Here is a 26,941-nt window from a genome sequence, read left to right as displayed (position 1 = left end):
GGGGTTTGACAGTGGCAACAGTGGCGTGCCTCGCAGCCGGAGAGTAGATGAACCATTTCATTTTTTTCCTCCACCTCTCTCCCCCTCTCTACTTCGGTGCTGTCGATGGGCTACTGAGTAAGCCGAGATCCATGCGCCTACGCCTGTGTGTGACGCTCACGCGTCGTGTGTGAAACTGCATCTGCACTCTCTGGGGGGTGTCTGTCTGTCTCTCAGCGCACATGTGACCGATTCATAGATCTCTTGGAAGCCTCAGCGCATTGTCGGCTTTCCTCCTCCGCCTCATCCCATCCTGCTCGTCGGCGCCTGAAACATGCTGTGTCTCGCTCTCTGTCTGCGTGGACTTCTTGCCATCATTCCTCTCTATCACGTGTCCCTCCCCCTCCTCCATGCCGCCCCCTTATCCCTGTCAGAGCGAGGCTCCAACATATCCCTACGCCCGCACGCACGCACGCCTGTTGGCCACCGCCATCCGTGCCAGCAAGCGCCTTTTTGGCAGCTCGTACACCGCGGCTTTCTCCCCCCCCCCTTTTCGTTGCAGACTAGCAATCACCGCTGAGGTCACGGTGATTGCAGCCTCCTAGCGCGCACACACCCTCTTCCTCCTCCTCGGCCACCATCTCCGCGCCTTCATGTACTCCTTCAGCCTTGCTTCGAACTGCAAGAGCCCCATCTCCGACTCCACGGGATTGGCGCCACCGGCAGTAGCACACAGGATTCGAGCACCGTGCGAGCTGGCACTTCATCAGCGTCTGCCACAGCAGTCGAATGGGGCCAACGACAATAAAGACGTGGTGCAAGTGTCCAACGCGCGCTTTGGCTGGCACCCCGCGCATCAGCACGTGCCGACCTCGTCGCTCTACACTGTTGACCCGCCGACAGAGCAGCCGGTGCGTGTGCATAACCTCAACTCCTATATGGGCCTGCGCGACGCCGCGGACTGGTCCGTTGAGGTGCAGCGTGAGAGAGAGGAAAAGAAGCGGCGAGCCCTCGCCCAGCACGAAGCCGCCAAGCTCGAAGAGCAACGGCGCCGTGATGCGCAGGAGGAGGAGGCAAAGGAGGAGATGCGGCAGCGCCGGCTGGAGCGACTGCAGAAGCGTGCAGAGCTGCGTGAGGCGGATTCGATGGCCGACTTCCAGGACCGCAACACGCAGTTTCTGCAGAACCAGCTTTGGCTGATCCACCTGGGGAACCGCGTCAGACAAGCGGATGCACAGCACAAGGCGCACGCACGAGAGACGCTCTACAAGAACAGCTCCAATGGTAGTAACTCAGACGTACACCATACCAGTATGAGCAACGGGGCCGGCACCAGGGTCAGGGGCCAGCACGCCACCACTCAGTCCACCGAGATTAGCCTGCGCCAAGCAGCGCAGGTGACTGAGGAAATGTACGTCCGCCTCAGCCTTGCCTACCGCAACGAGGCACATCGCTCGCGCGCTGCCGCGGAGATTCTCGATCCCGGCGAGCTCAACGTCAAGAGACTATCTCGGCCACAGGCTGAATCCTCCGTCGGTGCCTTTACATTGCCCACTTCAGCGTTGCCACAGTCGCAAGCCGCCACCGCTACCAGCACGCCGTCGCACAGCCCGACAGCATCGCCTGCGCCAGCCACGGGGATGGCAACGGCAGCAGCAGAACCCGTGCCCTTTCGCACAGCGCCACCCATGTTTACCCACACATCGGCGGAGAACATGGGCCAATACGCCAACGCCATTCCGTGCACGTATATCCCTGAGTACTTCGACCCCCCTTCCGCCGCCGCTGTCACCTCTGGGAAGGCGACTGCTCCGCCCCACGCTGGCGAACCTCGGCAGCACCAGCAGCAGCGGGACATCGTGATGCCACTCCCCCTGTCTCCAGCGCCTGTCAGCCGCGACGTAAGCGGCACACTACAAGCGAGACACTACCCGTGGGCCCTCTACAGCGCCGCTGCGGTGCGTGAGTCGATGCTGCCAGCAGCGCCACCGCGAGAAGCGTCACTGCCAGTCCATCAGTGGGGCGCAGCCGAGCTGCGCGACTCCATGTTCGGCCACTGCGTTCTGCCAGACGGTACGATGCAGGACCAGTGCGAGCGCAAGAAGCTGTGTGCGGCGCACCTCAGCTATACCACGCTGCCACACGACAACGCCACGGCGACGTCGAACGCTGCCGTGGCGTCGCCGGTGCCACTGCACTTCGGCAAGCGGATGGAGACATGGCTCTGAAGCACGCAAGATGGATGCGCTCTTGCGTATGTTGACCACGAGCTGTGGTGGTGGTGCCCTGGGTGTAGTCACCCGTGGAAGGAAAGAAAGGGGGTGGGACCACCGGTTTGGCGGAGGTGGCGCCTGTGTGCAGCTGCGTTGTGCCTTTTGCCTGCCACTTCGTGTTTTCTGTGGTTTCGCCGATGTAAACTATCAACGGTGGACTGAGCGCTTGCGCGGCGGGGAGCGGTGTGGAGTAGGCGTGCGTGGGCCTGTGTGCAACGTGTGTGAACACACATGAACCTCGGAGCGAGTGTTTGGGTGGCACTGCTGAAGGAACCTCGCGTGCTCGATCTCCTCCTCCCCCTCACCCGCGCCAGCCCTCGCATGTATTCTCGCCATCTTCCTCGCTTTCCCCTTTTTTTCTCTCTCTCTACACACACACAGGCAGATGCAGACACGCATGCGCAGCTATACACGTACAGCGGAGCGTGCGAAGTGTGCAGCTCAGAGGCGGGTGCTCAGGTATCCCTGACGATGTGGGTGTGTGGGGGGGGGGGGGGGTGTTGGTGGTATTATGGTTGGTTGCTGCGTTACTTTCCTCAGGGCCGTGCGCCTCCTGTTGCGGAGATGAACGAAGGCGAGAGAGAGAGAGAAAGAGCCGTGGAGGCGATGGTGGGGCGATGGGGCTCCTCCCCACATGCTTCGGTCACGTTGCCGCAGGTGCCGTGCATCATCCCTCCGCGTCCTCTGGGCTGCAGGCCACCGTGGCTTCGTCATGCGCGGTGCTCTGCAGTCTACCGTCCACTGTTTTCTTTCTCCCTTCTGCCTGCAGTGTTTCCTACGTCCTCCCTCACTGCAGCTCCTCTCTCTCCCCCTCTCTCCGTCTGAGCCACACACGTCTACACGCCTGCATCTATGGGCACGCATGCGTGTAGACCTCACAGGCAGTCATGAACTCATACGTAAAGCGCTACGTCGGGTCTGACCCAACGGTGCAGCAACTCGTTGGCTTCAAGCGACCAAGCGAAAGGCGCCTCGTGATCGGCTGCGCGCTCACTGCGCTGGCCATCTACTGGGCGGTGTACTTTAGCGAGGAGAAGGAGCGCAATCGCCGTCACGCGTCCATCGAGAAGGATATCGAGCGAGAGCGCTGGCGAGCGCGAGAGCTTGGCTTGGCGGCGCCGACTGATGATGGATTTGCTGAACGCTACGCGGCATTACAACACAAAAATACGCGCCTGACATCAAAGAGTTGAGGAGGGAAAGCGGCCAGTGTTCTTGTCGTGGTGGGTGTCGGAGGATGTGGGCACGTGTGGGTCTCTGGGCCGTGTGCGTGTGTGCCTGTCAGACCCCACATCTCCTCCCCGTCCTGCCTCGCCTCGCCTCGCCTCATTTCTCAACAGGCCTTTTTGCATCCCTTTTCTCCTACACTCTGCAGGGAGGGGGCCCCCACGCGCACGCACTCCCTGACTGACAGGAAGAGACATGCACACGCTGATGTGAGTGACGGCGTTGCCCGCGACTGCGCACATGAGAAGGTACACCAGCAGGGAGAGCCCTGTGCCTGATGTGTGTGTGTGGGTGGGTGTGTGTCTTGCGAGGGTTTCCCGTGAGCAGCGTGTCGCTGTCGTCTCTCCATCCCCTTCAATAAGAAAAGCACCAACGCAGACAAGCGCATGCGCACGCGCTGCCAAATCGCGTGATGTCGGGGGAGGGAGGATGGCGTATACTTGAGTATACGTATGCACGTGGACCTCTCTGCTGTGTCGCCTCACTCTCTCCCTCCCCCCCCCCCTTCCCTTGTCTCTCTGATTACAGAGAAGCTTAAAGCCGTCCGACGCCTACACACTCGTGTATGCGTGAGTGCTGGCAATCAAAGTGCGCTTCCTCCTCCCCCCCTCCCCGCGAAGTGCAAGGCACACTAAGAGAGCGCGTCTCTGTGTGTGGTGAGGGGGGGGTCGTAGCAGGTTAACGGTGAAGTGTGGAGGCGGTCGTGCCGACCAGTAAAAGGAAGAGGAAAGGTGAAATCACTTCCGCTCCGCACCTCCTCCCCCTCCCTCTCTCCTTCCGGCCGCGAGCGTCTAAGACGATTCATTGCCCTTCAACTCTGCGAAAAAGCGAGAAAGCGGATGAGTGAGACCCCCAGCACAGGAGCTGGAATGTTACGGATCTGCCGCGACCGATGTCTATGATAACCCGATGCTGAAGCGACAGAGAATTCCCTCTCTCCCATTCTCTCTTCTCAACAAGACCAGCCTTCGGCATCCACTCACTGTAGAGGCTCCCTTCCACGTACACCCGCGCATGCCATTCCTCCTAGTAATGCCTGCTGCCTCCGCTGCCCCTCCCCACCTCCCCGCCTCGCTGGACTACCCGCGCATCAAGCTGCTTGCCATTGGCGACGTCGGCGTAGGCAAGAGCTGTCTGATCAAGCGCTACTGTGAGGGCCGGTTTGTTACGAAGTACATCCCCACCATCGGCATCGACTTCGGCATCAGAAAGGTGGAAGTGGACAAAGCAGCAGTGCTGCAGCAGCGCAGTAGCGGGCCATCATCATCATCATCATCATCGGCGGCAGCGGCACAGTGCGGCATCAACAGCTGCGGTGGCGGCGCCTCCTCAGCCATTCCCACAGACGTGCGGGTGAACTTCTGGGACGGCTCTGGCGATGACGACTATCGCGAAATCCGCAACGAATTCTACGAAGCTGCCCAGGGCGTGCTGCTCATGTACGATGCGCGTAACGCGCAGAGCTTTTCTGCCCTACAAAGCTGGTGGGAGGAGCTCTGCGCGTACTGCCAAGGAATGCCAGCAGCAGAAAGCGGTGGTGGGGGTGACGGCCGTGGCCCTGCTTCACCCGGCAACGCGGTCGCAGCTGGTGCCGGTGGGAAGCGGATGTCCGTCCTCAATGCAGTAACGAGCAGCACCGCTGCTGGAAAAGCTGTCGGGCGCACGGACGGAAAGGCGCCGGTGGTGGTGCTCTGTGCGAACAAAGTGGATGATACAGCGGTACCTGGGGCAGCTGCGCCGCGGCCGCGGGCCGTGAGTGAGGAGCAAGGGCGTGCCTGGGCACGTGAGCACGGCTGTGCCGCCTACTACGAGACGAGCGCCAGCACCGGGAAAAATGTAAAGGAGGCTATCGAGGACTTGGTGGTGCGGATGGTGGCCAAGTTCATGTGATGGAACTTGGCGTTGCCTGTGTGTGTGTGTGTGTGTGTGTGTGTGTTGCTGCCCCCTTTCATGCGCATGGCAGGAAAGCGAAGGCTGGATGGGTAGCAAAGCCCACACGCCACACTCAGACAACTCTATCCGTACGTAGGAAAGACCGAAGCGCTCGGCTGAGTCGCCGCCTGTCTCCCTCTTCTCCGTTACCAGCACCGCCTTGTATGTATAATGTTGTTAGGGGGTGTGGTGTGGTGCGCACGCGGGTCCTTTTGTGTTTCTTCTATCGCCCCTCAGACGGCAGCGCTGCCCAACACACACGTTGGGCCGACGTCTCTTTGCGTGTCCGTGGCGTAGAGCCAAGCGGGGAGGAGTGGAAAGAAGTCGAAAGGAAAGACAGCCGCGTATGAGGAGGGGGGAAGGGTGAAAGAGAGGGGGAGACTACTATGCGGCGAAGGAACAGTAGCAGTCTGGCACTGACTGGATGCGTCTGTGTGTGTGTTCTTGGGTTACGAAGGCTCACCCCTCGCTGCCCTTGCGGGGTCGGCCGTTACCCACCACAGCTGGCACCTTGCCATCTGTATAGACGCCCGTTGTTGTACGGGGTCGAGCTTTCTCTCTCGCCTCTTCCCCTTCATGGACTTCGGCGATCGCGATAGTGGTGATCATCGGGTGCGGCGAACTCCGCACTGCTGCGCTCATTCATTCCTCCCTCACGGTGCCCCCTTCTGTCTGTCTCTCTCTCTCTGTCTCTTCCATCTCCAGCCACAGCAGCGCCACCCGCCCCCCTCTCTCTCTCTGTGTGTGGGGCACATTCCGCCTACGCGCAGACATAACAAAGCAGACAGGAAGAGAGAGGCCACACGCTCTACTTCACCTTCGCCACCAACACCACTTTGCTCTCAACGCAGCTAGCGAAGAAAATGAGCGCGCGCAAGTTCGTTACTGAGTACGTCGCGCGCCACCTGGACGGGCTGACGGTGCTGGCGTCCCTTTCGGACCGACCTACCACCACCACCACCGAGAGCTGCGGTAGCAGCGCCGCTGCAAAGCCCGTCATCTGCACCCACAACGGCAGCTTCCACTGTGACGAGGCAATGGCATGCGGTCTTCTCCGCCACGTGCCCGAGTACCGCGAGGCTGTCATCCTGCGCACACGCGACCCGAAGGAAATTGACGCCTGTGACATTGTTGTGGACGTCGGCGCCGTCTACGACGCCGACAGGAACCGCTATGACCACCATCAGGCCAGCTTCCACGGGACCATGACGACGCCGAAGAAGATGTACAAGACGCGTCTCTCCTCTGCTGGCCTCGTGTACAGGCACTTTGGTCGCCAGATCATCCGCCAGTACGTCGAGGCAGCGTTGCAGCCACTCTCGCGGGTGCGCGAGACGGTGCTGAGCATGGCGAGGTGGTCGGAGAGCCGCACAAGCCTCTCGGACGCAGAACTCGATGCCCTCGAGGACGCCCTCTACGCTAACTTTGTGGAGGAGGTGGATGGCATCGACAACGGGGTCGAGTGCTGGGGTCTTGCCGACCCAGCCGTCGGAACTCTCGTGCCCAACTACAAGCAAGACACGAACCTGTCGCGGCGCATTGGGAAGCTGCAGGCGTTCTGGAACGAGCCAGAGAACGGCAACGTCGTCGCGGAGAACGCGAACTTTGCTGTGGCAGTGGAGATGGCGGTAACGGAGTTCTTCGAGGCGCTCACGTACCTCGCCTTCAGCTGGCTCCCGGCCCGCACCATCGTCGAGGCTGCCTTTCAGCGCCGCCACGAGTTTGACGAGAGCGGCAAGATAATGGTATTCAAGGACACAAAGATGTGCCCGTGGAAGGACCACCTTTTGGAACTGGAGGCAGAGACCCACTGTGTTGGCGCCGTACTCTACGTGGTCTTCTCCGACGGCAAAGGCTGGCGCGTGCAGGCGGTCCCCAAGACGAGCACGAGCTTTGAAAATCGAAAGCCGCTGCCGTACCGCGGTCTGCGTGACGATGAGCTGAGCGCCGCCTGTGGCATCAAAGGCGGCGTCTTTGTGCATGTCTCTGGCTTTATCGGGGGCATGAAGACGCTCGACGGTGCCATGGCACTGGCGAAGCAGGCGCTAGTGGTGGTGGATTAGCGGAGCAATGCCGGAGCGGTTTGTTGCTGTTGTTGTTGGGAGGGGGAAGGAAAGCGCTTCATCTGAAAAGGGCGTAGAAGCGCAACTGCCGTCTACAAGCACCTCTACCCTTCCCTACGTGCCTTATAAATCGCCGCCCCTCTCTCTCTCTCTCTTGATTAAGGGGCCTTTCGAAGTGCTGGTGGGTAAAGAGGGCGCACGTGTGCTGGCTCGCTGTGGCGGGGGGAAAGAGAAGGTGCGAAGAGGCTCATCGTTGTGACATCCACACCCAAGAACGCGAGCAAATTCGTCTCTCTTCCCCCTCGGCCTTTCTCCCGACCCATCCGCCATCGTCTCTCCAATGCAAAGCCAGAAAACAAAGAGGCGTGTGAGTCGCTGCGTATCCGCATAGACACAGACGACGCGCATGCACTACTGCGCTAGCCACCGAAGTGGAGAAGCGCCACAGTGGTTCCACGATAGCACTCCCCGTTGCGGTGGGGGGGTATGCGCGTTGTGATTGTCTGTGTGTTGCTTTGCTTCCTGGCAGGTCCAGCCAAAGGTATTGCTCGTCACGAGCCGGTGCCATTCGATGCACGCAGCCTCCTCCTCCTCCTCACCCTCATCCCCTGCCGCCGGAAGAGGGGAAGGCGGCCTTACAGCCAGTGGTGCTCTGGGGAGGAGGGTGATGCGCCCGCACAATCCTCCTCCTTCGCCACTCGACGTACGCTAGCACACATGCGCAATGTGCCCTTACACCATATCCTTTATTCTCCCTCCCTCCCCCCTCTCCATTACACCAGTTGTTGTTTATAGTGTCTGAAACTCTGGCGGTCATCATCGACTCCGGACAGACCTTTTCATACACGCGCACACAAGCCTAAGCAGCAGCACGAGGCGCGTAGGTAGCCAACGGTCGTACCCCGTGTTACGTTGATCTCTGCCCTTCACCTTGTTAGCAACTCATCCTCCAAGGGTGAGATGGCGGGGGCTCCGGCGCGGCTCGCCACTGTTGGATGCGGCTGCTCGGCTGCCGCCCTCGCGTCCTCTCTCTCTTGTGTGCAGAACTCCAACATGAGAATCGCTGGAGGCAGCAGCAGCAGTCTCGCCTTTTCGTCTCTGTCGTGGTCTCCGCACCGGTGTCAAGTGCGCACCTTGATTGTGCCACGTCAGCTGAAGGCGTACGGGGGCACCTTCAGTCAGTCAATTGGCGAGCGCGTCAGCCACGCTGCGAGTCATCAGGTGCTGCAGAGTCTCTCCCCCTCGCGCGCCGCAAGGTCGCCGCTCCTTGCCAAGCCCGTTAAGACAAAGACGTTGGACAGCTTTGCCGGCATGCTGGTCAGTCCGGCGTTGCAAGGGGCTCTCGCTGACATGGGCGTCTCAACGCCATCGCCGATTCAGCAGACCGCCATCGAGGCCGTGCTGCAGCACAAGAACACTGTCATCGCCGCCCCGCATGGGGAAGGCAAGACGCTGGCCTACCTGTTGCCTCTCTACCAGAACATGGTGAAGGACCGCGACGTGTACAGGATCCCGCTGCGCGAGCGCCGCCCCCGCATGCTCTTGCTCGCGCCGACGAAGGAGCTGGTGGAGCAGCTACAGGCAGTGTGCGCGCGGTTGGATGCTGCGACAGGCCTGACCTCTGCGAGCTTCACGTCTCGCAAGCGCTCCAAGTACCACTTGTCACGGTTACTGAAGAACACCATGGTGGACGTACTCGTCATGGACCCGAAGCTCATCCTCCGACTCCTACGTACACGTCGCCTCTTTATCGAAGACCTCCGCTACTTCGCCGTGGACGAGGCGGATGCGATGATGAGCTCCCTGCACGACCACGACGCTATGCAGCTGCTCATGAAAGTGCAGAAGCGCAACCAATTCAAGTACCTCTGGCCTGTGCAGACGCAGTACATCTTCATTACCGCCTACATGACGCGCAAGCTGGAGTACATCGTCGGCCGCAAGATCAGCGATCCAGTGACGTGCATGTTCCGGCAGCAGATGCACCGCCCGCAGGCGCGGCTGCGTCACCGCTTCTACGCCATTCGCCGTGAGCCGGAGAAGTTCACAGTACTCCTGCACCTTCTTCGCAAGAACGGGCATGTGCCGCTCCCAGTTGACACAGACATTGCTGAGGTTGACGTGCATACGCGCCCACGCAAGCTCTCCGGATCGCTGGCCGAATGGCATGAAGCGGTGCAGCGACACGCGTGGAAAGAGCAGCAGGTTCAGCAGAAGAACGCTGACAACAGCGAGGCCGTCACCGATGAAGTCGTAGACGTTGATGAGACAGGGATCGAGGCCGCAGACGGCCCCTCTGCAGCCGTGCCTTCGGCGCGCCCCTCCGCCACAGTGAGCTCGGCGACAGGGCACGACTACATCCACGACGCGTACGCGCGCTACACCCTCGAGTGTGTGCGTCCGCTTCACTGGGAGCACCTGACCACCGTCGCGGCACCCTTCACATGCCCCATTGCCCGTACCGTCTTCGCTGAGGGCCGCCGCACCATCGTTTTCTTCCGCAACATCGACGCGACGACAGCCTTGTTTCACCAGCTGCGCAGCGCTGGCTTTGCCGTGTCGCTGCTGCATGCCTCACTGCCCTACAAGGTGCGCAAGGAGATGTACGCCGACTTCGCCTCTGGGCGCACGAACATACTTTGTGCAACGGACCTTGCCGCGCGGGGGCTGGACCTTCACGTCGACGTGGTCATCAACTTCGACGTTCCGACGAACGCGCTCACGTACCTCAGCCGCTGCGGTCGAGCGGCGCGCATGGGGCGAGAGGGGCAGGTGCTGAACCTCTACAAGAAGCACCAGGGCGTCATCATATCCGCCATCAAGGCGTTCCTGAAGAACAACCTACCAATGGAGGGACTCACCAATTACAAGCCCGACATGATGCAGCCGCGCTACGCCGAGTGGCGCACCCACAAAATCAATGCGCTGGCCCGCTCGTACGTCTCTCTCATCACGCGCAAGACCATCCCAGCACATCTGGAGCGCACGTACGTGCACCACAACGCGACATGGCGGCCAGTCTTTCATCCGCAGAAGACCGGTATCCATGGCGGTGTCGCGCCGCGGCAGCAGCAGAAGCTAATGGACCGCGTCATGGAACAGGCTGTGTGGTTCCGACGAGGGCAGCTGGCACGGCGCAAGGGCGGCCGCGCTAAATTCGGCAGTCGCACCATGAAGCGCGGCGTGTGGAACGATATCGGCGGCATTGCGTCGCGGGAAATTGTGAACGAGGCGCAGAACCCGTCACCAGCGGGGCCGAACTTTGGGCCGCCCAGTGGTCCTCCAGAGTAAGGAGGTCACGTGTGTCTCTGTGCCCTTATGAGCTGGAGGAGCAGGGGGAGGGGGGATGCAGAGCGGACAGACGATGTCTGCCTGCGCCGCCACCCAGGCACCCGGGCGTTGGTGCGCTGGCTACGTGAGGCGCGGTGGTGTTTTTTTTCTTTTGCTTCTTGGAAGGTTTTCCCCTTTTCGCTTCTCGTTGTTTCTTCTCGAGCATAGTGGGGGCGTTACCAGGAGAGGAGGAGGAGGGGGAGGAAAAGGGTCTGCTAGGTGGGCGGGTAGCTCACCGGGCGCATCATCTGTTAGTCTCTCTTCAGCACCCTTGACCTCCCTTTCTCCTCTCCCACCCCACTCCACTCCACTGCAGCCCCCTTACAGGGAGAGAGGGAGCACAAGAGACCCTCACGCACGCACGTGTGTGTATGTGGCAGTGGCAACCGAAAAGGCGCACGATGTGTTAGACTCCCACGCAGGCAGGGCGGAAGCGTGCAGAGGTATGTGTAGCATGCAGTTGTCTCTCTCTCTCTTCCTCTCCTCCCCACCACAACCCCTCTCCCTCTCTCTCTCCCTGTCCTATGTGAAGTGTGCTTAGCGGACTGAGGGGCGGCCTGCATGTTTGTGTGTAGGTCCACATCACCGCTGCCCCCCCTCCCTCTCCCTCCGTCCCTCTGCGCGCTCACACAGATCACAGGTGTTAAGCCCCCACACGCATAGAAAGAGACGTACACTCACGCCAGCAGTCTGAAACGACCCCCTCGAGCTTCTCTCGCCACACACCTGTCCCCTCTTATCGTCGTCACTGTCGTTGCCACCAACGTATAACCACCGCAACCAGCGCGCGCACTCACTCCCAGCGAACAATTTGCCCCGTTGCCATGGCCTCGTTTCTGCCGCCGCAGCGTCAACTGTCGCATATCTCCAGACGCCAACCTGGCTGGATCCCTCCCTCTGCTACGGCCGGCAAGACTTCTCTCCTTATCGTGTTTGCCGCTGCCTTCTTCCTTGCTCTGGGCAGTGCCACCGCAGCAGAGGGGCAACAGCAGCAGCAGCCATTGAAGGCCACCGCGGCAGGGGCATCGTCGCACGTGTCGAACTCACTGTGCCCTCGCTGCCCACTGTGCTCGCGGCCGGGGACACCAATGAAGGACTGGCTGAAGTACTGCCACACCACCACCGGGTATATATTTTCTCTCTTCTCCTGGGGGAAGTCTACGCTGACAGGGACACAGCGCACCGGAGGCTCGATTCGCGAGCAACGGCAGCTCTACCCACTGGAGCTCCCATTCGCGACCGACGATGCCGTGCGTCGGCAGTGCATGCGCGATCTGCAGGATCTTCTTCTCGCTCGTGTGCGAGGCCAGCCGCAGGTCGTCATTCCGCTGCTCGATGTGCTTCGGCACAAGCTCGCCTACCCGCGCGAGCCAGTTGTGGTGCACCTTGCTGGGGATAACGGCGTCGGCAAGAGCCACACGGCGCGACTTGTGTCGGAGGCGCTCTCGCTGCGGTGTGCACTGGACCGCGACGTGTGTGACGCTGGTGACAACCTGCTGATCATTTCTGGCACCGGTTTCGACGGCCTCTCGGTGGCTGAGGCGCGCCAGCGCATCGTCGGGCAGATCATCGCTCACGTCGCGCGCTACCCACACGGGGTGGTGCTGATCGACGATCTGACTGCCATGGACCCTGTCCTTGTCAGCGTTCTGGCACCTCTGTTCGGCAGGGCCTCTCATTTCCCTGAGCAGCTCGCTCGCTCCTCTAGCGCCACAGCCGCAAGTGTGAGGCACACGACGGCCAAGCCGCTGCAGACGGCGCACCAGTGGATGAAGGTCTTCGGCCGAGATGGGGGCGGGGGCTCGGCGAAGGAGGGCAACGATAGGAAAGGAGAGGCAGCCGCTGGGATAGACGGTGCGCCGCCTGCGGCATCAGAAATGACGAGCTCCATCTCTCGCAGCGGACAACCGCCGCCGCCGCCACTTTCACAACTGCTTGTGTTCATTACAACCGACTTTGGGCGACAGGGCCGCACCGTCGGCAAGTCGCGCGCCGAGATCGAGGCGATGATACAGCACGACTTTGCAGACCTCTACGGCTCTCTTCTCCCCGCCTACACCCGCACCTTCGTCTACTTCCCCTTCACCCCGGCAATGGCTGAAGACGTCGTGCGCAGCGCCGTCACAAACCTTCCCTGTGCGCTCGGCGAGCGCCTGATCGCTTCCAGCACGATTAGCGATGAGGCTGTCGCCTTCCTCGTTCAACAGCATCGCCAGCTGTGGTCCGGGAAGGAGAACGGCCATGCCCTTCGACGGCTGATCGAGGACGAGATCGTCTCGCAGCTCGTTGCGTACTGGGAGACGCACGAGGAGCAGAAGGCCTTCGAGCGGCTGCGGGTCCGCTTTGAGTTGGATGAGGCAAGCATGCGCGTACTGCTGCGTACACCGCATGCATCGACGACCACAGCGCTACCGCCTTCGTCTGCGCTCTCGTCGACTGAAGCGCGTGCGCATGTCCGTGACGGAGTCAACAATGAAGGCGAGGAGGAGCCCAGCGACCTATAGACGGTTTACTCCTCCTGGGTTCTCTGGGGGTGGGAATGGGGGTGCTGAGGGCCATCCCGCCGACCCCCCTCCTCTCTCTCCCTCCTCTCTTCGCGTCTGCTGTGCGGCTTCGCTCCTCTCTTTTCGCCTGGAGCGTTGCTGGCGAGCCCAAAAGAATTGTGTGAAAAGGCCGACGTAGTCCGCCCTCCCCTCACCCACCCACACCCACACCCACACACCCACACAGAGTGCTCGGGGGTGGGGGTGGGTGGGTGAGGGGAGGGCGGACTACGATGTCTACTCACGCGCCCCCACGCGGGGTAACGCGTAGCCAATTTCAATCCCTCCGTCCCGCGCCACCAGCACGGAACAGGAAAGCGAAGAAGCGCAAAACTGCAGCTGCTACTGCAAAGTGCTGAAGCTGGTGTCGCCCCCCCCCCTGACTGGAGGATCAGTGGAACTGCGAGAAGAAGGGGCTGAGGCCTTGCTTGCTGCTGTCCCTCCCCTCCTCCCTCCTCCCCTTCTCCCTCTCCCTTTCGCTTCCTCCATTCGCCTTCTGGTCACTCTACTCCGCGCGCCCCTCTTCCTTTTTGAGCACCTCCGCTCCTCATACGACATGTGAGCACACTCGCACACCAGAGATGGCCTCCCCGGCTCTCCCTACCCCGTCGCCGTCTGAGCCAGCAGCATCATCGTCGTCGCCGCACGCCATCGCTCCCGCTGGGGTGCTGCGCCTGGAGCGCTTCCTGGAGTCCGTCCTCAAGCAGAACCTCGATGCTGTCCTGTCGCAGCGCGATGAGCTATACGCGACCGTTGCGCAGTGTGCCCAGCTGCGGTGGTTGATGGATGACATGCAGGCTCTTTCCCGCTACCATTCTTTCATTGAGGCATCCACTGCCGCCGAAGCGGCGGCAGCCGTGCCGCTCTCTGCGTCTTCGCCTGCAGCTAACGGGGCAGCCAACGGATCGCCACCACTGATGAGCAGGCGTGCGCAGGTGGATGCCTACAAGCCGCCTCAGAAAAACAAAATCTTGGTTGACCTCGGCCACCACTTCTACACGCCGGGCGTCGTCAAAGACTCAGGCATTGTGTACATGAACATCGGATGTGGTGTTGTGATGCCCATGTCCCTTGATGAGGCTCGCGAGTTCCTGCGGAAGAAGGAGTCGGTGGTGCGTCGGATGATCCTGAACAAGTCCAAGGAGGTGCTGAGGATCAAGTACCGCATCCGGCTGGTGACGGAGGCCATCGCACGGCTGAACGAGCGACATATTGGACTATAACATGGAAGATATCAATCACCTTTCCCCTCCTCTCCCCCCCTCCCCACTCTGCTCTCGGGGTGGAGAGTTGCCAAGGCCCCCACGAAATACCCTTCACTCTCTTTGCCTCTCAACAAAGCGAGGAGACAGGCGACGTGCTCGCTAGGAATGTACTGGAGGTGGTCGGGTGCTGGGAGGGGGCGCGCGCTGATAAGAAGCTGAGATGGAGAACAGAAGGCTGCCGAGGGTGAGGACGGGATGCCCCACCACGCCGATACTGCCCTTTTCCCTTTCCTCTCACTTGCTGTCGCTGTGGCGCGGCACTCTGTCATTACTGTGGGAGGCCCACCTCCTTGTCCGTGCACAGACACGCGCGCACGCCTGTTGTGTCTCATAGCCTTCCTCCTCTCTCTCCTTTCCCTACCCTTTCACCTGACCATTTCGTTGCCCATATCAGCACCTGGGCCCACAACATAATCAGGTGCGCGAGAAGCCATACCCACATAGTCATCGTTGCCCACCATCTTCATCAGGGCTGATCCCCAAACACCACCTGCCGCGCGACTCTCGACGCATCAACAGCAAGATCACACGCGCACACACACGTCCTTCACGCATCTCTCTTCTTGGCTAGCTTTCTTGGGTCTGCACCCTGTTACGCACCACACAGCGTGTGCGTGTCAGCGCCCGGGCCTGGTGCGCGCCGCCGTACTCCGTGGCCCCTGGTGCCACCCTCCTCTCCTATCCTCGTCATCGTTTTTTTTTTCCTCCTCATTCCCCCCTCCTACCACAGCGCGCACGACATGCAGTCGAAGACACGAGCACGCACGACACGCCTACTCCGGCATCCTGCTGGTGTTTTTCCCTCTCCCCTCCCTCCCTCTCTCTCTCTTTGTGATTTCACAAGGCATTCATCGGTAGTGCCACAACACACAACACACGCGAGAACAAAGCTGCTGCCACAGCTGCGACAGCTTCAACCCCCCCCCCCACTCGACCGCTATACGGATGCAAGCGAGCGAGGTGACACGAACATCAACTATTCCACACAGGCAGTCGGTTGAAGCAACGGCATGGAGATGGCGGAAGCCGCAGCAGCCTCCCCGTTGCTGACGGTGGGCGCCATTGTCGCCTACGAGTGCCTCCTCGACGAAACGGCAGGCACAACCTCGTGGCGGCTTGGATCCATTCTGGCGCTTCCCTCCTCCTCCACTGCTGGCGGCTCTGTGGAAGCACACACCACTGCCCCCCCCCCGAAGCAAACGCAGCGCCTACGAATGACAAGGGAAAGTCACTAGAGGTCATGCCGCCGAAGGCAAACCACGCCAACGACGGCGCTCCGGATGATAAGGTGGGCATTGTCACTGTTATGGTCACCTCGTCGCCAATGCCTGCATCTGCGTGTCAGACGGTGCTGATCCAGCCATGGATCTCGCTGGCACCGGTAGCTGGTGCACACGGAGACGCTGGGCATTTCAACCCGTCGGATGCTACCGCTGGGACTCCGACAAGGTCAAGTGGTGGTGGTGGTATCGGCAGCCACCCTCCCTCTTCCCAGCGGCACGTCCTCATGTCGGCCGTTCGCCTTGCCGAGATCAACGCCACGCACAAGGAGTTAGAAGAAACTCAGCGCTTCGAACGGGATGAAGACGGCATTGACTCTGACAGCTCTCCCACCATTGCGGCGAGCCGCCACTGCAGGAGCGCCGTCGGCGGCGATGATGACGAGAACGACAAGCAGCTCGCCGCGGCGCTCTCGCAAGCGTACACGCGCGTGCTGGCCTTCACGACCCACTCCAGGGAGTGCAGAAGCCTCCTCCACGCTGACGACCTGCACCGCGGCAGCACGGAGGGTGTCACCGCCGAGGTGGATGGCGATGGGGATGCAAATCCAGTGCCGACTCGACAAATTGAGGAAAAGCGTGTCGAGTTCCTCCACCGCGTCGAAAAAATCCTCGGCGAGATGAGGAAGACGGGCAAGAGCCAGCGCGAGTTGCAAGTGGCCCAGAAAGCAGTGCAGGCGTCCCTCGAAGACGCGAGGCGACAGCTGCGCGGCGCACAAGAGAAAGTACAGCACATTGATAGACGGCATCTGCGAGAAATTCAGGGCTACCGGCTGCCGCCGGCAGTGGTGAAGCTTGTTATGGACGCCGTGCTCTGCGTGCTCGGTGAGAAGACGAAGAACTGGACTGACGTGGTGGCTGCAATGCGCAGCCCGTCCTTCATCTCTAAGGTCGCCTCCTCCCACAACGTGCAGCTCACGCCAGCCGAAGTGCAGGAACTGAGGAAGAACTTTATATCGAACCCGCACTTCTCTTACGCCGATGCACTCAAAGGTAGTCAGGCTCTCGGTCAGTTCTACGAGTGGGTGATGCGTCAGGTCCAACTGGTAGACGCAGGCAACGCCCATGCACGGTTCAGGGCAGAGAATGCTGAGCGCATCAAAGCACTCGCTGACGCTCGCAGAAAGATGAAGGCAGAAGCAGCGGAGCTGCAGCGCCTTGAGGAAGAGATCGAGGCCGTCATGTCTGAGCAGACACGTCAGCTGCAGGAGCAGCGCTCCGACGCACTCAACATCTACCCTACGAACTGCGAGACATGGTCGCAGCGTCGCTCGTCAGCTTTAACAGACGCCCTTGTGCCAGCGGCCGAGTCGCCAGGTGCGGCGAAGACGAGTACCCAGCGCCTCCACCGAACATCGGTGAGCCCCGCTAGCGGTGCGGCGCCGCCCATGTCGACGTCAGCACGGCTGCGCTCCACGGCAGCCCAGGCAGCGGCGAACAGTAACGCGGCCGCGGAAGCCTGTGTTGATGCCGCGCAGCAGCGGTCGAGCACAATGGCCGCTGTCATAGCCGTCCCAGCTGGCAACGCCTCGGTGCCGTGTGCCGCAACTGACGCAGCTGCGATGACAGACGACGACATGGCGAAGACAACGGACAGTGTGTGCGCTGTCAACAATTCTCCTACTGCGCTGACAGTGGCCCAGCAGCAGCAGCAGCAGCAGGTCCCGACGATGATGCCTCCTGGTTCGCGGTGGATGTACCCTCAGCCAGGCTCCCTGCACAGCAGCTACATTCTTCGCAGCAGCATCCTGTGTGTCGTGGGCCACCAGCAGCAGCGGACGTGCGAGAAGTCTGGAGAGACCTCCCTCTACCACAACACAGCTACACCCGCGCCAGACATAGTCGAGCTCACGATGGTGAAGCAGCAGCTCGTTGCGGAAGCTCTGCAGGACCCTAAACGGGCGGTGTTGCCGCTCCCGCCGACATCCACAACAGTCGCAAGCCAACGCTCCTCGAACGCTACCATAGTCACGCAACATAGAAAAGACCTCACAGGAAATGAATGGGAAAAGGTGGTGAAGGACTCACCTGACGATCTGCGTCGAACCACTGTAGAGGACGTGCCCATGATCTGCCAGGACCCAGACCGTGCTGCGGTAGACGTTGAGTTGGCGCGCGGGAGTCTGCATGGGCAGTGCGCCGTATCCCACCCCGACAGCGGCAGCAGTGAGGCCGTGCGAGCAGTGATCAAAGAGAGGGCGTACCCGACGGTGATGGCGATTTACAAGCAGCGCAAACGCACACGCGACTGGTTGGACGCGGAAGGCCTACGTGAGCGGCAGCAAGTGGCACCTCTGGCGTCGTTGGAGGAGGAGGTCCAGGAGGAGACGGAGGCTCCCCGTGAGACTCAGTCGCTGCGCGATGCCTTCGGCGCGGACAAGCGGCCCTTGGCGGCACAGACGGCGAGTCAGACGGTAGCCCTCGACGACGTCGGAGAGCGCCTGGCCTCTCAGGAGGCACTCCAGGAAAAGGCAGCGATGCGGCAGGCACTTGAGGTGACTACAACTCAACTCGAACGCGTCCAGGCGCTGCTGCGAGTCTGTGAGGAGGCGGCAGAGGTGCACAAGGCGGCGCTGGCCGAGAGCCAAGCCAAGGTCAAGAGCACTGAAGATCAAGTCACAGCTGCACAGGTTCGGCTGGCCTCGGCGGAAGAGCGGATAATGAAGGTGGAGACCGATGCGCGAGGAGCCTGCGCAGCAGCTGAACTGTCGACGGCACAGGCAGAGAAGGCCTTGGAAGATCTCGAGAGTCAGCTACGCACCACCCAGGCAGCTCTTGTGGAAGAGAGGACGAGGCTCCAGAAGGAGCTCGACAAGGCACAGGCCGCAGCGGCAGCGCGTGAGAAGCAGCTACTCCACCAGATGGACGCCATGAAGAAGCAGCTGGACGAGGCGCAGCGTCACGAGAAGGCCATGAAGGCGGGAAAAGGTCGGCACCAACAGGAGGCATCAGCAGCAGCAGATGCAAAGCGAGCAGTGGAACACGCAGTTCAGCTGGCGGCGCTGGAGCAGAAGCTGAAGGAGGCAACGTTAGCACAGGCGGCTCTCCAGGAAGAGCACCAGCGCCTACACAGAGCGTTCGAGAGGTCTCAAGCTCAGGCCGCAGCGAACGAGAAGGCACGTCTTCCACTACAGGAAACGATCAAGTCTGTGCAAAGGCAGCAGGAGTATCAGCAAGGGCACGTCGCCCACTCAGCTGCGCATCCTTTAAAGCGCCCCAAGCACAACTCTTTCGAACACGCGCAGGTTCGGGTGGCCGAGGCGAGTGCTGCCTTCGTGGAGGCGTTGGGCGCGCAGCTGGCCGCCGCCGAGGTGGCAACAAGCTTCTGCGGGGCGGAGATGAAGGCCGCAGCTGCCCGATCCCAGCGCTCGTTTGCCGCGATGGAGCAGGAAGTACTGGAAGCTCAGCGACGCGCAGCGCAGCTGGAGGAAGCGCGGCGGACTGCACGCGAGAAGCTGCAAGCGATGAAGACGGCGGTTGCTGCTGAGGACGCCGGCGACTCTGCGACGGGGGCGGAGCTGATGCGCCTTAACAGCATGCAAGAACATCAAGAGGCGCTTTCGGACATCAGCGAGCGCGTGATTGCTGCGTCGGCGGCGTTGACGAGCGCCAGCGAGACCCTCGAGACACACCAGCAGCAGCGTGCCGCGGGACTGATGCAGGAGGAGGCGCGTAGTGCAAAGGTATTCCACGAGGGTGGCGGCCACGACCGCAACCGCAAGGGCTCCGACTTGGCGGCGCAAATAATGTGCAAAGTGTATGAGAGCACCACGGGATCTTTCCTCAGCCGACGCCAGTGTATCGGGATGAACGCCTGTCTCTGCGCCCTGCTGTTGCTCTCGCTGACAACCCTCCAGTACAAGAAATACCATGTTTGAGAGGTCGTCAGGGAGTGGGCAGCGGCGGAGGCGGTTTGGATGGCGAATGCGGTCACACACACACACACACACACACACACACCTCCTCCCAAGCGGATGAGCTCGCTTGGCACACGAGGAGAATACGCGCATTTGTGTGTGCGTTCGCGAATCTCGTCTGTGCTTGAGCGATGCGTGTGTGGGTGTGGGTGTGAGGGTGTCGCTTCTCTCGCATTTAATTTACTCTCTTTCTGTTGTTGCGGAATTTCAGCAGCGACTCAGCGAAGGAGTGGCAGCTGAAAGTGACAAGACAAGAGCGCTCCCCTCTCTCTCTCTCACAGTACCACCACCCCCTCCCCTCCCCTCCACTCCTCACACACACGCACACGCACACACACATACACCTCCTCACATTCTCTGCCTTGACATTACGGTGCTCGCAGTAGAGGGGAGAGACGGGGGAATACACCCGCCTCTGCAACAAAATTAGCAAGTCTGTCTGTATGCGCGTGTGTGTGGGTGTGGGTGTGGGTGTGTGTGGCCTTACCTGCACCCCCCCCCTCTCTCTCCTTTTTCCATTCTCCTTTCACTCCCCCCCCTCCCTCCCTCCCCTCTTCGCTCTTGTGATGCGCCTTTTGTCACGCCGCACGTTGTCTGTCATTTTTGGACTCCACTCACCTCGAGCGCATAGACGTCCCACATCGTTCTTACTCCCTCACTGATTGCCTGCGCGCGTCGACTGCAGCACCATCGCTGCCGCACTGATCCATAGACATTACTGCTCTAGTATTTCCCCCCCCCCCTCCCCTTCTGCATGCCTCTGTCTGTGGGTCTCTGGGGTGGACAAGTCACCTTCTCCTTTGCTTATCTGTGAGTTCGATCGATTCCTCCCATTCTTGCTAACGTCTACCTCAAGCACAGAGAAGGCTTACAGGCGCGCTTCGCCGCGTGCGTATCGCACTGCACTTGCCATCCCCCACCACGACGTCTTCACGTAATCACGCTCACCCGCTTAAACAACTCTGTTGTAGATCTCTTTTCTACATTTCTCTACGTGACTGTCACCATCTACTCAGCACTGGCCGTCACCCTTGCACACTCCCCGCGCCCCCACCCCACCCCCATCTCGTGGAACAGCAGCAGAATAAATCATGCCGTCGCGCCGCAGGGTGCACAAACGAGGTGATCCTCAGGCGCCACAAGCAGAGTCAGAGCAACAGCAGCGCTTAAGTAACGCTGAGGACGCGGCTTCGCTGGAGCCTAGAGCCACACCTGTCGTCGCGCAGCAGCCGTCTCCACTGAGCGGCGGCGGCGGCGGCGGCACAGACGACAACTCCTACATCTCTGTCTGGGCTGACGAGGAGGACTCGTACCGACTTATCACTGAGCGCGACGAGCACTTGGCACGCATTCGTGCATACAGAGGCTTCTATGACCAGCTTGGCTGTATAAAGAGGGCGGAAGCCCGAAACGTCAGCGACGATGGTGACGTACAGCCGAGATGGGTTGCCGACATACTGGGTATCAACATGGCACCAGCTTCTCCAGCAGTGCCTCGGACGACGCGTGCACTGCCCACCCCGTTACAGCAGCAGCAGAACGCCGCGCTGGGCAACCATTCCTCGTCAACCTTCCCCATCCGCACGCCGACGGACCTTGGCGACGCGGTTCCAGGCAGCGAAATCCCCCTAAGGGCATCGTTCATGTCCATGGTGTGCGATGGGCCGCAGCCACTTGGCGAGAGTGATCACGAGACGTCTTCGATTCTGTCACCCACAGTGGCAGAGACAAACCAACTGAGCCGACTGCAGGCGGAGAACTCGCGGATGGCGGTGGAGCTGCAGGCGAGTCAGGAGGCGGTGCAGCAGCTCTACGAGTCGCTCCGTGAGGCTCGTGAGACTCTGCGCCGGTACGGCGGCATCAAGGATAAGGATGACGCCGCAAGCGAGGCGGCGTCGGACAGGCAGCAGCACCCTTTCCCGCCTGCCATCGGCGCATGGAATGCGGTAGCGCTGCATCGCGACAGCAGTCCCGTTACCGTGGGGGCAACGCAGGAGGCGGCGTCCAGCCGACCGTCGCTGCACCCCCCGCTCGCCTCCCCCACCACGGCCTCCCTTCTCTCCAACTCGGCGTCATCCGTGTCCGGCAGTATCCCATCCTCCCCCATCGAGCCGCCGCCGGGACGCTCACCAGCGCCAGCCTCGGCGACTTGTACGGAAGCCGCGCCTTCGTCCACTTCCAGTGATCACCTGCAGGCGCAGTCGGAGAAAGTGCGGCAGTACGCGGGGCTGCAGGGGCCATTGGCTCTTTCCCCATCCCCGAAAAGGCTGCCGCCAAGCCCCCTAAATTGCCTCGACGGCAACGGCGCCAGGGGTCACTTTCCCCGCTCGAGCTCGAAACTGTTTGATGTGGCCGAGTTCTTCTGGGCTTTACAAGTCGCCCCACCGCCGCCCACGCTGCGGGCTGGGTGCGACTACAGCAATTACTGCCAAGCCTCGACAACACCCTTACGCAGTCCGCCATCTCTGACGGGCATGGCCACCCAGCTCAGCGGCGTGTACGGCGCGACGGGCCGGGCAGTTGAAAAGCTGCCCTCGACCGCGTCGGCAGAGCAGGAGAAGCACGTGGAGACGGAGGAGGCGGCCGCCCTCGCCTGCGAGTGCGCATGGGTGAACTCGAACTACTACTGCTACAATATTATGGATGAGATGTCGAGCCTGCGCGTGGTGCCCTCACCCGACGAGATCGGCCACGGCATCAGTCCTGCAGCCTCCGCCGTAAATGAGGACGAACTGATGCGACGGCTTCTCAACCACACCCCCACCGCCACGTCCTTGTCGTCTTTGCCGCTACCCGAATACAACACCCCACGCTCGAGCCTCACGCCACACAGAACCTCGGCGGCAATGGCGCAGTGGCTAGTCTTCGAGAGGATGGTGGCGCCAGTGTGGTCCCCGTCTTCGCCGGAGAACGCGGCCCTGTTTGCCAGCATCCTCCCCTCACCAACCACGCGTTGCTACCGGCTTCCGTACCTTCAGCGGCTGTGGGTGACCTCGGTGCTGCGGCATCTACTACTGTTTCTCCTTGTCACACTAATTTGTATCCTCCTCTTCATCCCTGGCATTGTGCTGGGCACCGTGAATGTCTTCGAGGCCGCCGAGGGCGAGGACTTCTACGCACTTCACAACCGCTTCGGCCACAGTGCCCTGCTCGTCGTGGCGAGGCTGGGCGCGTGCACGCTCGTGCTCCTCACCTTCTTCAGCGCTGTGTGCGTAATTGGTGGCTGGCAGCAGCAGCAGCAGCAGCAGCAGGACGCGGAAAAGGCGGCAGCGGTCGCTGTCGCTGAGAATGAATGTGCGCCTCCTGCTACCACCGCGGCAAAGCAGCCGTGGCTTAGCATCTTCTCTGTGAAGTCGGTTGGTGCTCTTGTCCACCTCACGCTGTGCGTCGGTACTGGTCTCACATTTTTCGGTGCCGTGCTGTTCCGCAAGGGCTACCGCAATACAAACCTGCGGCTGGTCCTTCTTGGTCAATCCTGCTACGGTGCCGGAGAAGCTTTGCTGCTGGGTGGACTGGGCACCATCGTGAGTGCCGAGGTTGGCGTAGCTGCCGGTGTGAGCGTCAGCATGCAGATCCTATTATTGGGGTGGCTCATCGTAAACGCCTTTGGCTCCTTCATCGTCCCCAAGCTGAGCTACTACATCTACATCGCTGCAGCCCTTTTGGATGCACTTGTGTATGTGACCGGCTTCATTGGTGCGTTGGTCTTCGGCGTCGTGATGCTGTGCCCTCGAGACCAGATCGAGCGTGCCGTGCACGCAAGCGCGAAGGATGTCACGCTGCGTAGGCTTTGGTCTGCCGTGCGGCATGACGTCTCGCTCTACTTCTTCTTGCGTTCTTTGACTGTTGGCCTACTGACAGCAGCGATGGTGCTGCTTATGAGCTCCGGTCTTGCTATCTTCGTCCCTACGCAGGCGGCTGCCGCAGCGGTGGCCGCATCGACCAAATCGAGCGAGCAAATGGCCACCAACGTCGACAAGGGCACAGGGGGCGCGGCGGAGGCGAGGTTTCTCACGAGTGACCAGGACAGCTGGGCAATGCACCAGCGCCATGCGCCGGTGCTTCTTTTCACGTATGCGCTGGTGACGATGCCAATGTGCTTCATCCCACGCTTGGCATCACTCATCAACCGGTGGTGTCCGGTGGCGCTGCTAACAACGTTGCTGTGCGCCATGTGGATGATCAGCACAGGGGCCTCGTGGGCACCAATCCTCGGTCTAGATGTGTCGGCATCGAACAGCGGCGGCAAGAGCGACGGAGTCACCACCAAAGTCCAGGCGGTGTCGCCGTCGGGTAGTGGTATTGGGTTTTGGCTTGCAAAGTACCGCTTCCTGAATCCCTGCATCAGCGTCTGCGGCATCGCTACGGGCGTCATCTACACCATCGTCCTCAGCAGTCTTCTGCGCTCGATTACGAACGCTGGGGTGCAGTTGCCCGTCATGCACCGAACCCCGTCGAACACGGTCTTCCACAAGCGGGACCGAAAGGCAGCAGCCGCGGCAGCGCGGTTCCCCAGCGAAGCCACACCTCTCCTGGCAAACGGGGAGCGGAATGGAAAGCATAAAAACACCGATGCGGCCGCGGTGGAAGTCAAGTGCCCCGATGCAGTCTCTACCAAAGTCCCCACGACCGCCACCGCTCTCCCTTTAGGGGAGTCGAAGACCTCAGAGGAGCTGCAGCGCCGTGTACGGATGCAGCTGCGCGGCGGCCCGGCGGTCATGATCGTGCTGGTGTGGATGCTGATCATGATGGTGCTGCTCCTGTGCGTGACGGTGATGATGGTGGCGGCGGTGCTCCTGACAGACCGTGCTGAATCGCCGCTGTACGTGAGTCGCCTCCTGCCTGGTGTGACCATGGATGAGCACCTGGTCTTAAAGAGCACTCTGGCTTGCGTACTGATCGCAGCGATGCTGGTGCAGTGGGTGGAGATGTGTCACAGGTTTTGCCGCAGCTGCAGCTGAGCGCTTTGCACATGCGCACGAGGTGAGAGCGAGTGGTGAAGCTGGGGGGTAGAAGGGGGGGGCTGTGGTGTGGAACATGTGGGTGTTCTCTCTCTCTCCCTCTCTCTCTGTGTGTATGTGTGTAGGTTGGTGGTTTGGATATTTTGTAAGTCTTTAACGCACGCAGGAGCGCGAGTGCATCGTGGAGTTGTCTGGCAGTACGCCATCCCACAAGTCGAATAAAGTGAGCAAAAGAGGAGGGGGAGGAGAGGGGGGGCGAACGAAAATAAAATGCAGGCGTGTGGTGTGTGCCGAGTCGGTCTCGGTCATGTTTGGAAGCCGTTAACGTAGGCAGCAGCAGCAGCAGAGGGGTAGCGGGCAATGGCGCTGCTGGTCGCTCTTTAACGTCCCTTCCCCCCCCCTCCTCGTCATCTCTTCGTGTACTGTACTGTACAGGTCTGCACCTCTATGTGAGGGGGGGAGTACCTTTATCTCAGCTGTTCGCCCTCAGCCCATCCCTCACGCGTGCTTGTCTCTCTCTCTCTCTCTCTAAGCGCCTTTCTCTGTTGAATGCACCCTCTCCTCTCTTCTCATTTCTCTCCTGCATGCGTCGGCCACGCGGCACCATACACGAACAATGCTGCTCGCCTGCCGCCGTCCCTCTCGCATTCCCCCCTCCCCTTTTCCCGGTGCATCGGTCTGCGTCTGTGTGTAACCCTTTCGCTGTGGGCACACTCCCACGCGCATCGACCCACAGAGAAGTGCACCTCTTCCATCGCCCAGAAGAAGAACAGCATGGCAGCCACTGACCGGGATGGGGGTAACCACAACGTGCTGGACTTCAACACCTACGAGGACTACCTCGATCAGCAAGTCACCGGCGAAGACCTCTTTTACCTTGAGGACCAAGATGCCGCACGAAGGATCGTGGAGCTAGGGTACAAGGGCAAGGATGTGCTCAGCCGGGACGAGTTCGAGGCAGCGCAGCAGCTAGCCCGTACTGGCCCGCTCAAGCGACGCGAGAGCACCGAGATCATCACAAGCGCCGGCAAGGACGTGAGTGACAGCCCGCTACTGACAGCGCTCGCCAAGCGCGAGGCGTTGGTGCGCACCGGCAAGCTCGCAACAGTACTGTTCCTGCGCGACTATGTAGGTGGGCAGGAGGTGTCCGCCTACATCGACTACGGCCACCGTCTGCGCAGCGAGAACTTTGAGGCGTATTTCAATAAGGAGAAGAAGCTGCTGCCGAAGCGAAGCGACCTCAGCTACTACAACTGGAAGACACACACACTCTTCTACAACAACAGCCCAACCTTCCAGGTCCTCGCTGACAGCTCACTGGGGCTCGTCATGAAGCACAAGCGCGACCGCAAGGCCATCCACGTAGACCCAAGCTCACCATCACCTGGCGAAAACTGTAGTCGGACTGTGGTGCCGTGCAAAGACTATCTCCAAGTTGTCATCTACGACCACGTGACACGGCGCAAGAACTGAGTACTGCGAACGAATCAGCTACACACAGTCCCACGCGCATGCGTATGCGTGCAGGCTACTGAGCTTTTACCTCCCCTTCTTCACTTCTGCTGGCCCTCGTTCTCAGTAGTTATCAGAATCGCCTCAATAGAGAGTGAAGGTCTCTGCTTTCCATGTCAAGTCCCCCTTTCCCCCACCAACATCGTCACCGCGCATAGATACGCCCACATTCCTCTCCCTCTCTGCTGCTGGTGGTGGTGTTTGAGGCTGAGTGGAGGACGCTATGATGTGTGGACTTCCTGTGTGGTGCACTACCGCATTGCCAAAGCAGCGCAATGTGCTCGATGTATAACGCGACCTCTGGACCCCCTTTTTTCCCCTATGTGACGCCCAAATGTTCTCATATGCAAGCGTTGCCCAGCCGCACTGATATTTTGCTCAGCTCAGTGGTCCTGCTCTATGTGTGTGTGACTTGCTGTGCTGGCTGCGATACCGTTTTACCTGAGGCAGTGAGCGCCCGGCGCTCATCACACGGAGTACCGAGAAGGAACAAACATCACCCACAACAGAGACGGAAAGCTAACCCAGCACCGCCGTCTCCCTCACCACGTGCTCACTTCCCTCCCCCCCTACTCCAGCCCTCCCTCGACACACTTCTTGACTCCACTAGGACTCACGATAACACGCATGCGCACACCACTGCGCATCGCGGACACCTA

At 60.8% G+C, this 26,941-nt stretch overlaps 10 protein-coding genes across 10 annotated transcripts; all 10 read left to right on the top strand.

Moving 5' to 3' along the window:
- Positions 1-632: 632 nt before the first annotated feature.
- LPMP_090870 (hypothetical protein) lies at positions 633-2,207 on the top strand (the record flags this gene model as incomplete). Its single annotated transcript, XM_010706023.1, has 1 exon — positions 633-2,207. The coding sequence occupies one exon, from the start codon at positions 633-635 to the stop codon at positions 2,205-2,207; it is 1,575 nt and encodes a 524-aa protein (XP_010704325.1).
- A 932-nt stretch (positions 2,208-3,139) lies between these two features.
- On the top strand, positions 3,140-3,445 carry LPMP_090860 (hypothetical protein; the record flags this gene model as incomplete). The annotated part of the gene is made up of 1 exon (XM_010706022.1): positions 3,140-3,445. The coding sequence occupies one exon, from the start codon at positions 3,140-3,142 to the stop codon at positions 3,443-3,445; it is 306 nt and encodes a 101-aa protein (XP_010704324.1).
- Positions 3,446-4,388: 943 nt separating this feature from the next.
- Positions 4,389-5,369, top strand: LPMP_090850 (ras family protein-like protein; the record flags this gene model as incomplete). The annotated part of the gene is made up of 1 exon (XM_010706021.1): positions 4,389-5,369. One exon carries the CDS (start codon positions 4,389-4,391, stop codon positions 5,367-5,369), a length of 981 nt encoding a protein of 326 aa, XP_010704323.1.
- A 905-nt stretch (positions 5,370-6,274) lies between these two features.
- On the top strand, positions 6,275-7,474 carry LPMP_090840 (hypothetical protein; the record flags this gene model as incomplete). Its single annotated transcript, XM_010706020.1, has 1 exon — positions 6,275-7,474. One exon carries the CDS (start codon positions 6,275-6,277, stop codon positions 7,472-7,474), a length of 1,200 nt encoding a protein of 399 aa, XP_010704322.1.
- Positions 7,475-8,434: 960 nt separating this feature from the next.
- LPMP_090830 (DEAD/DEAH box helicase-like protein) lies at positions 8,435-10,765 on the top strand (the record flags this gene model as incomplete). The annotated part of the gene is made up of 1 exon (XM_010706019.1): positions 8,435-10,765. One exon carries the CDS (start codon positions 8,435-8,437, stop codon positions 10,763-10,765), a length of 2,331 nt encoding a protein of 776 aa, XP_010704321.1.
- An 863-nt stretch (positions 10,766-11,628) lies between these two features.
- LPMP_090820 (hypothetical protein) lies at positions 11,629-13,308 on the top strand (the record flags this gene model as incomplete). Its single annotated transcript, XM_010706018.1, has 1 exon — positions 11,629-13,308. The coding sequence occupies one exon, from the start codon at positions 11,629-11,631 to the stop codon at positions 13,306-13,308; it is 1,680 nt and encodes a 559-aa protein (XP_010704320.1).
- Positions 13,309-13,928: 620 nt separating this feature from the next.
- Positions 13,929-14,570, top strand: LPMP_090810 (hypothetical protein; the record flags this gene model as incomplete). Its single annotated transcript, XM_010706017.1, has 1 exon — positions 13,929-14,570. The coding sequence occupies one exon, from the start codon at positions 13,929-13,931 to the stop codon at positions 14,568-14,570; it is 642 nt and encodes a 213-aa protein (XP_010704319.1).
- A 1,282-nt stretch (positions 14,571-15,852) lies between these two features.
- LPMP_090800 (kinetoplast-associated protein-like protein) lies at positions 15,853-19,770 on the top strand (the record flags this gene model as incomplete). The annotated part of the gene is made up of 1 exon (XM_010706016.1): positions 15,853-19,770. The coding sequence occupies one exon, from the start codon at positions 15,853-15,855 to the stop codon at positions 19,768-19,770; it is 3,918 nt and encodes a 1,305-aa protein (XP_010704318.1).
- Positions 19,771-20,900: 1,130 nt separating this feature from the next.
- On the top strand, positions 20,901-24,770 carry LPMP_090790 (hypothetical protein; the record flags this gene model as incomplete). Its single annotated transcript, XM_010706015.1, has 1 exon — positions 20,901-24,770. One exon carries the CDS (start codon positions 20,901-20,903, stop codon positions 24,768-24,770), a length of 3,870 nt encoding a protein of 1,289 aa, XP_010704317.1.
- Positions 24,771-25,544: 774 nt separating this feature from the next.
- Positions 25,545-26,243, top strand: LPMP_090780 (hypothetical protein; the record flags this gene model as incomplete). Its single annotated transcript, XM_010706014.1, has 1 exon — positions 25,545-26,243. One exon carries the CDS (start codon positions 25,545-25,547, stop codon positions 26,241-26,243), a length of 699 nt encoding a protein of 232 aa, XP_010704316.1.
- Between the last annotated feature and the right edge of the window lie 698 nt (positions 26,244-26,941).

Source organism: Leishmania panamensis (genome assembly GCF_000755165.1).
Source record: "Leishmania panamensis strain MHOM/PA/94/PSC-1 chromosome 9 sequence".
Taxonomy (NCBI): Eukaryota; Euglenozoa; class Kinetoplastea; order Trypanosomatida; family Trypanosomatidae; genus Leishmania; species Leishmania panamensis.
The sequence above is the reverse complement of the archived record's forward strand: the minus strand, read 5'-3'. Positions and strand labels throughout refer to the sequence as shown.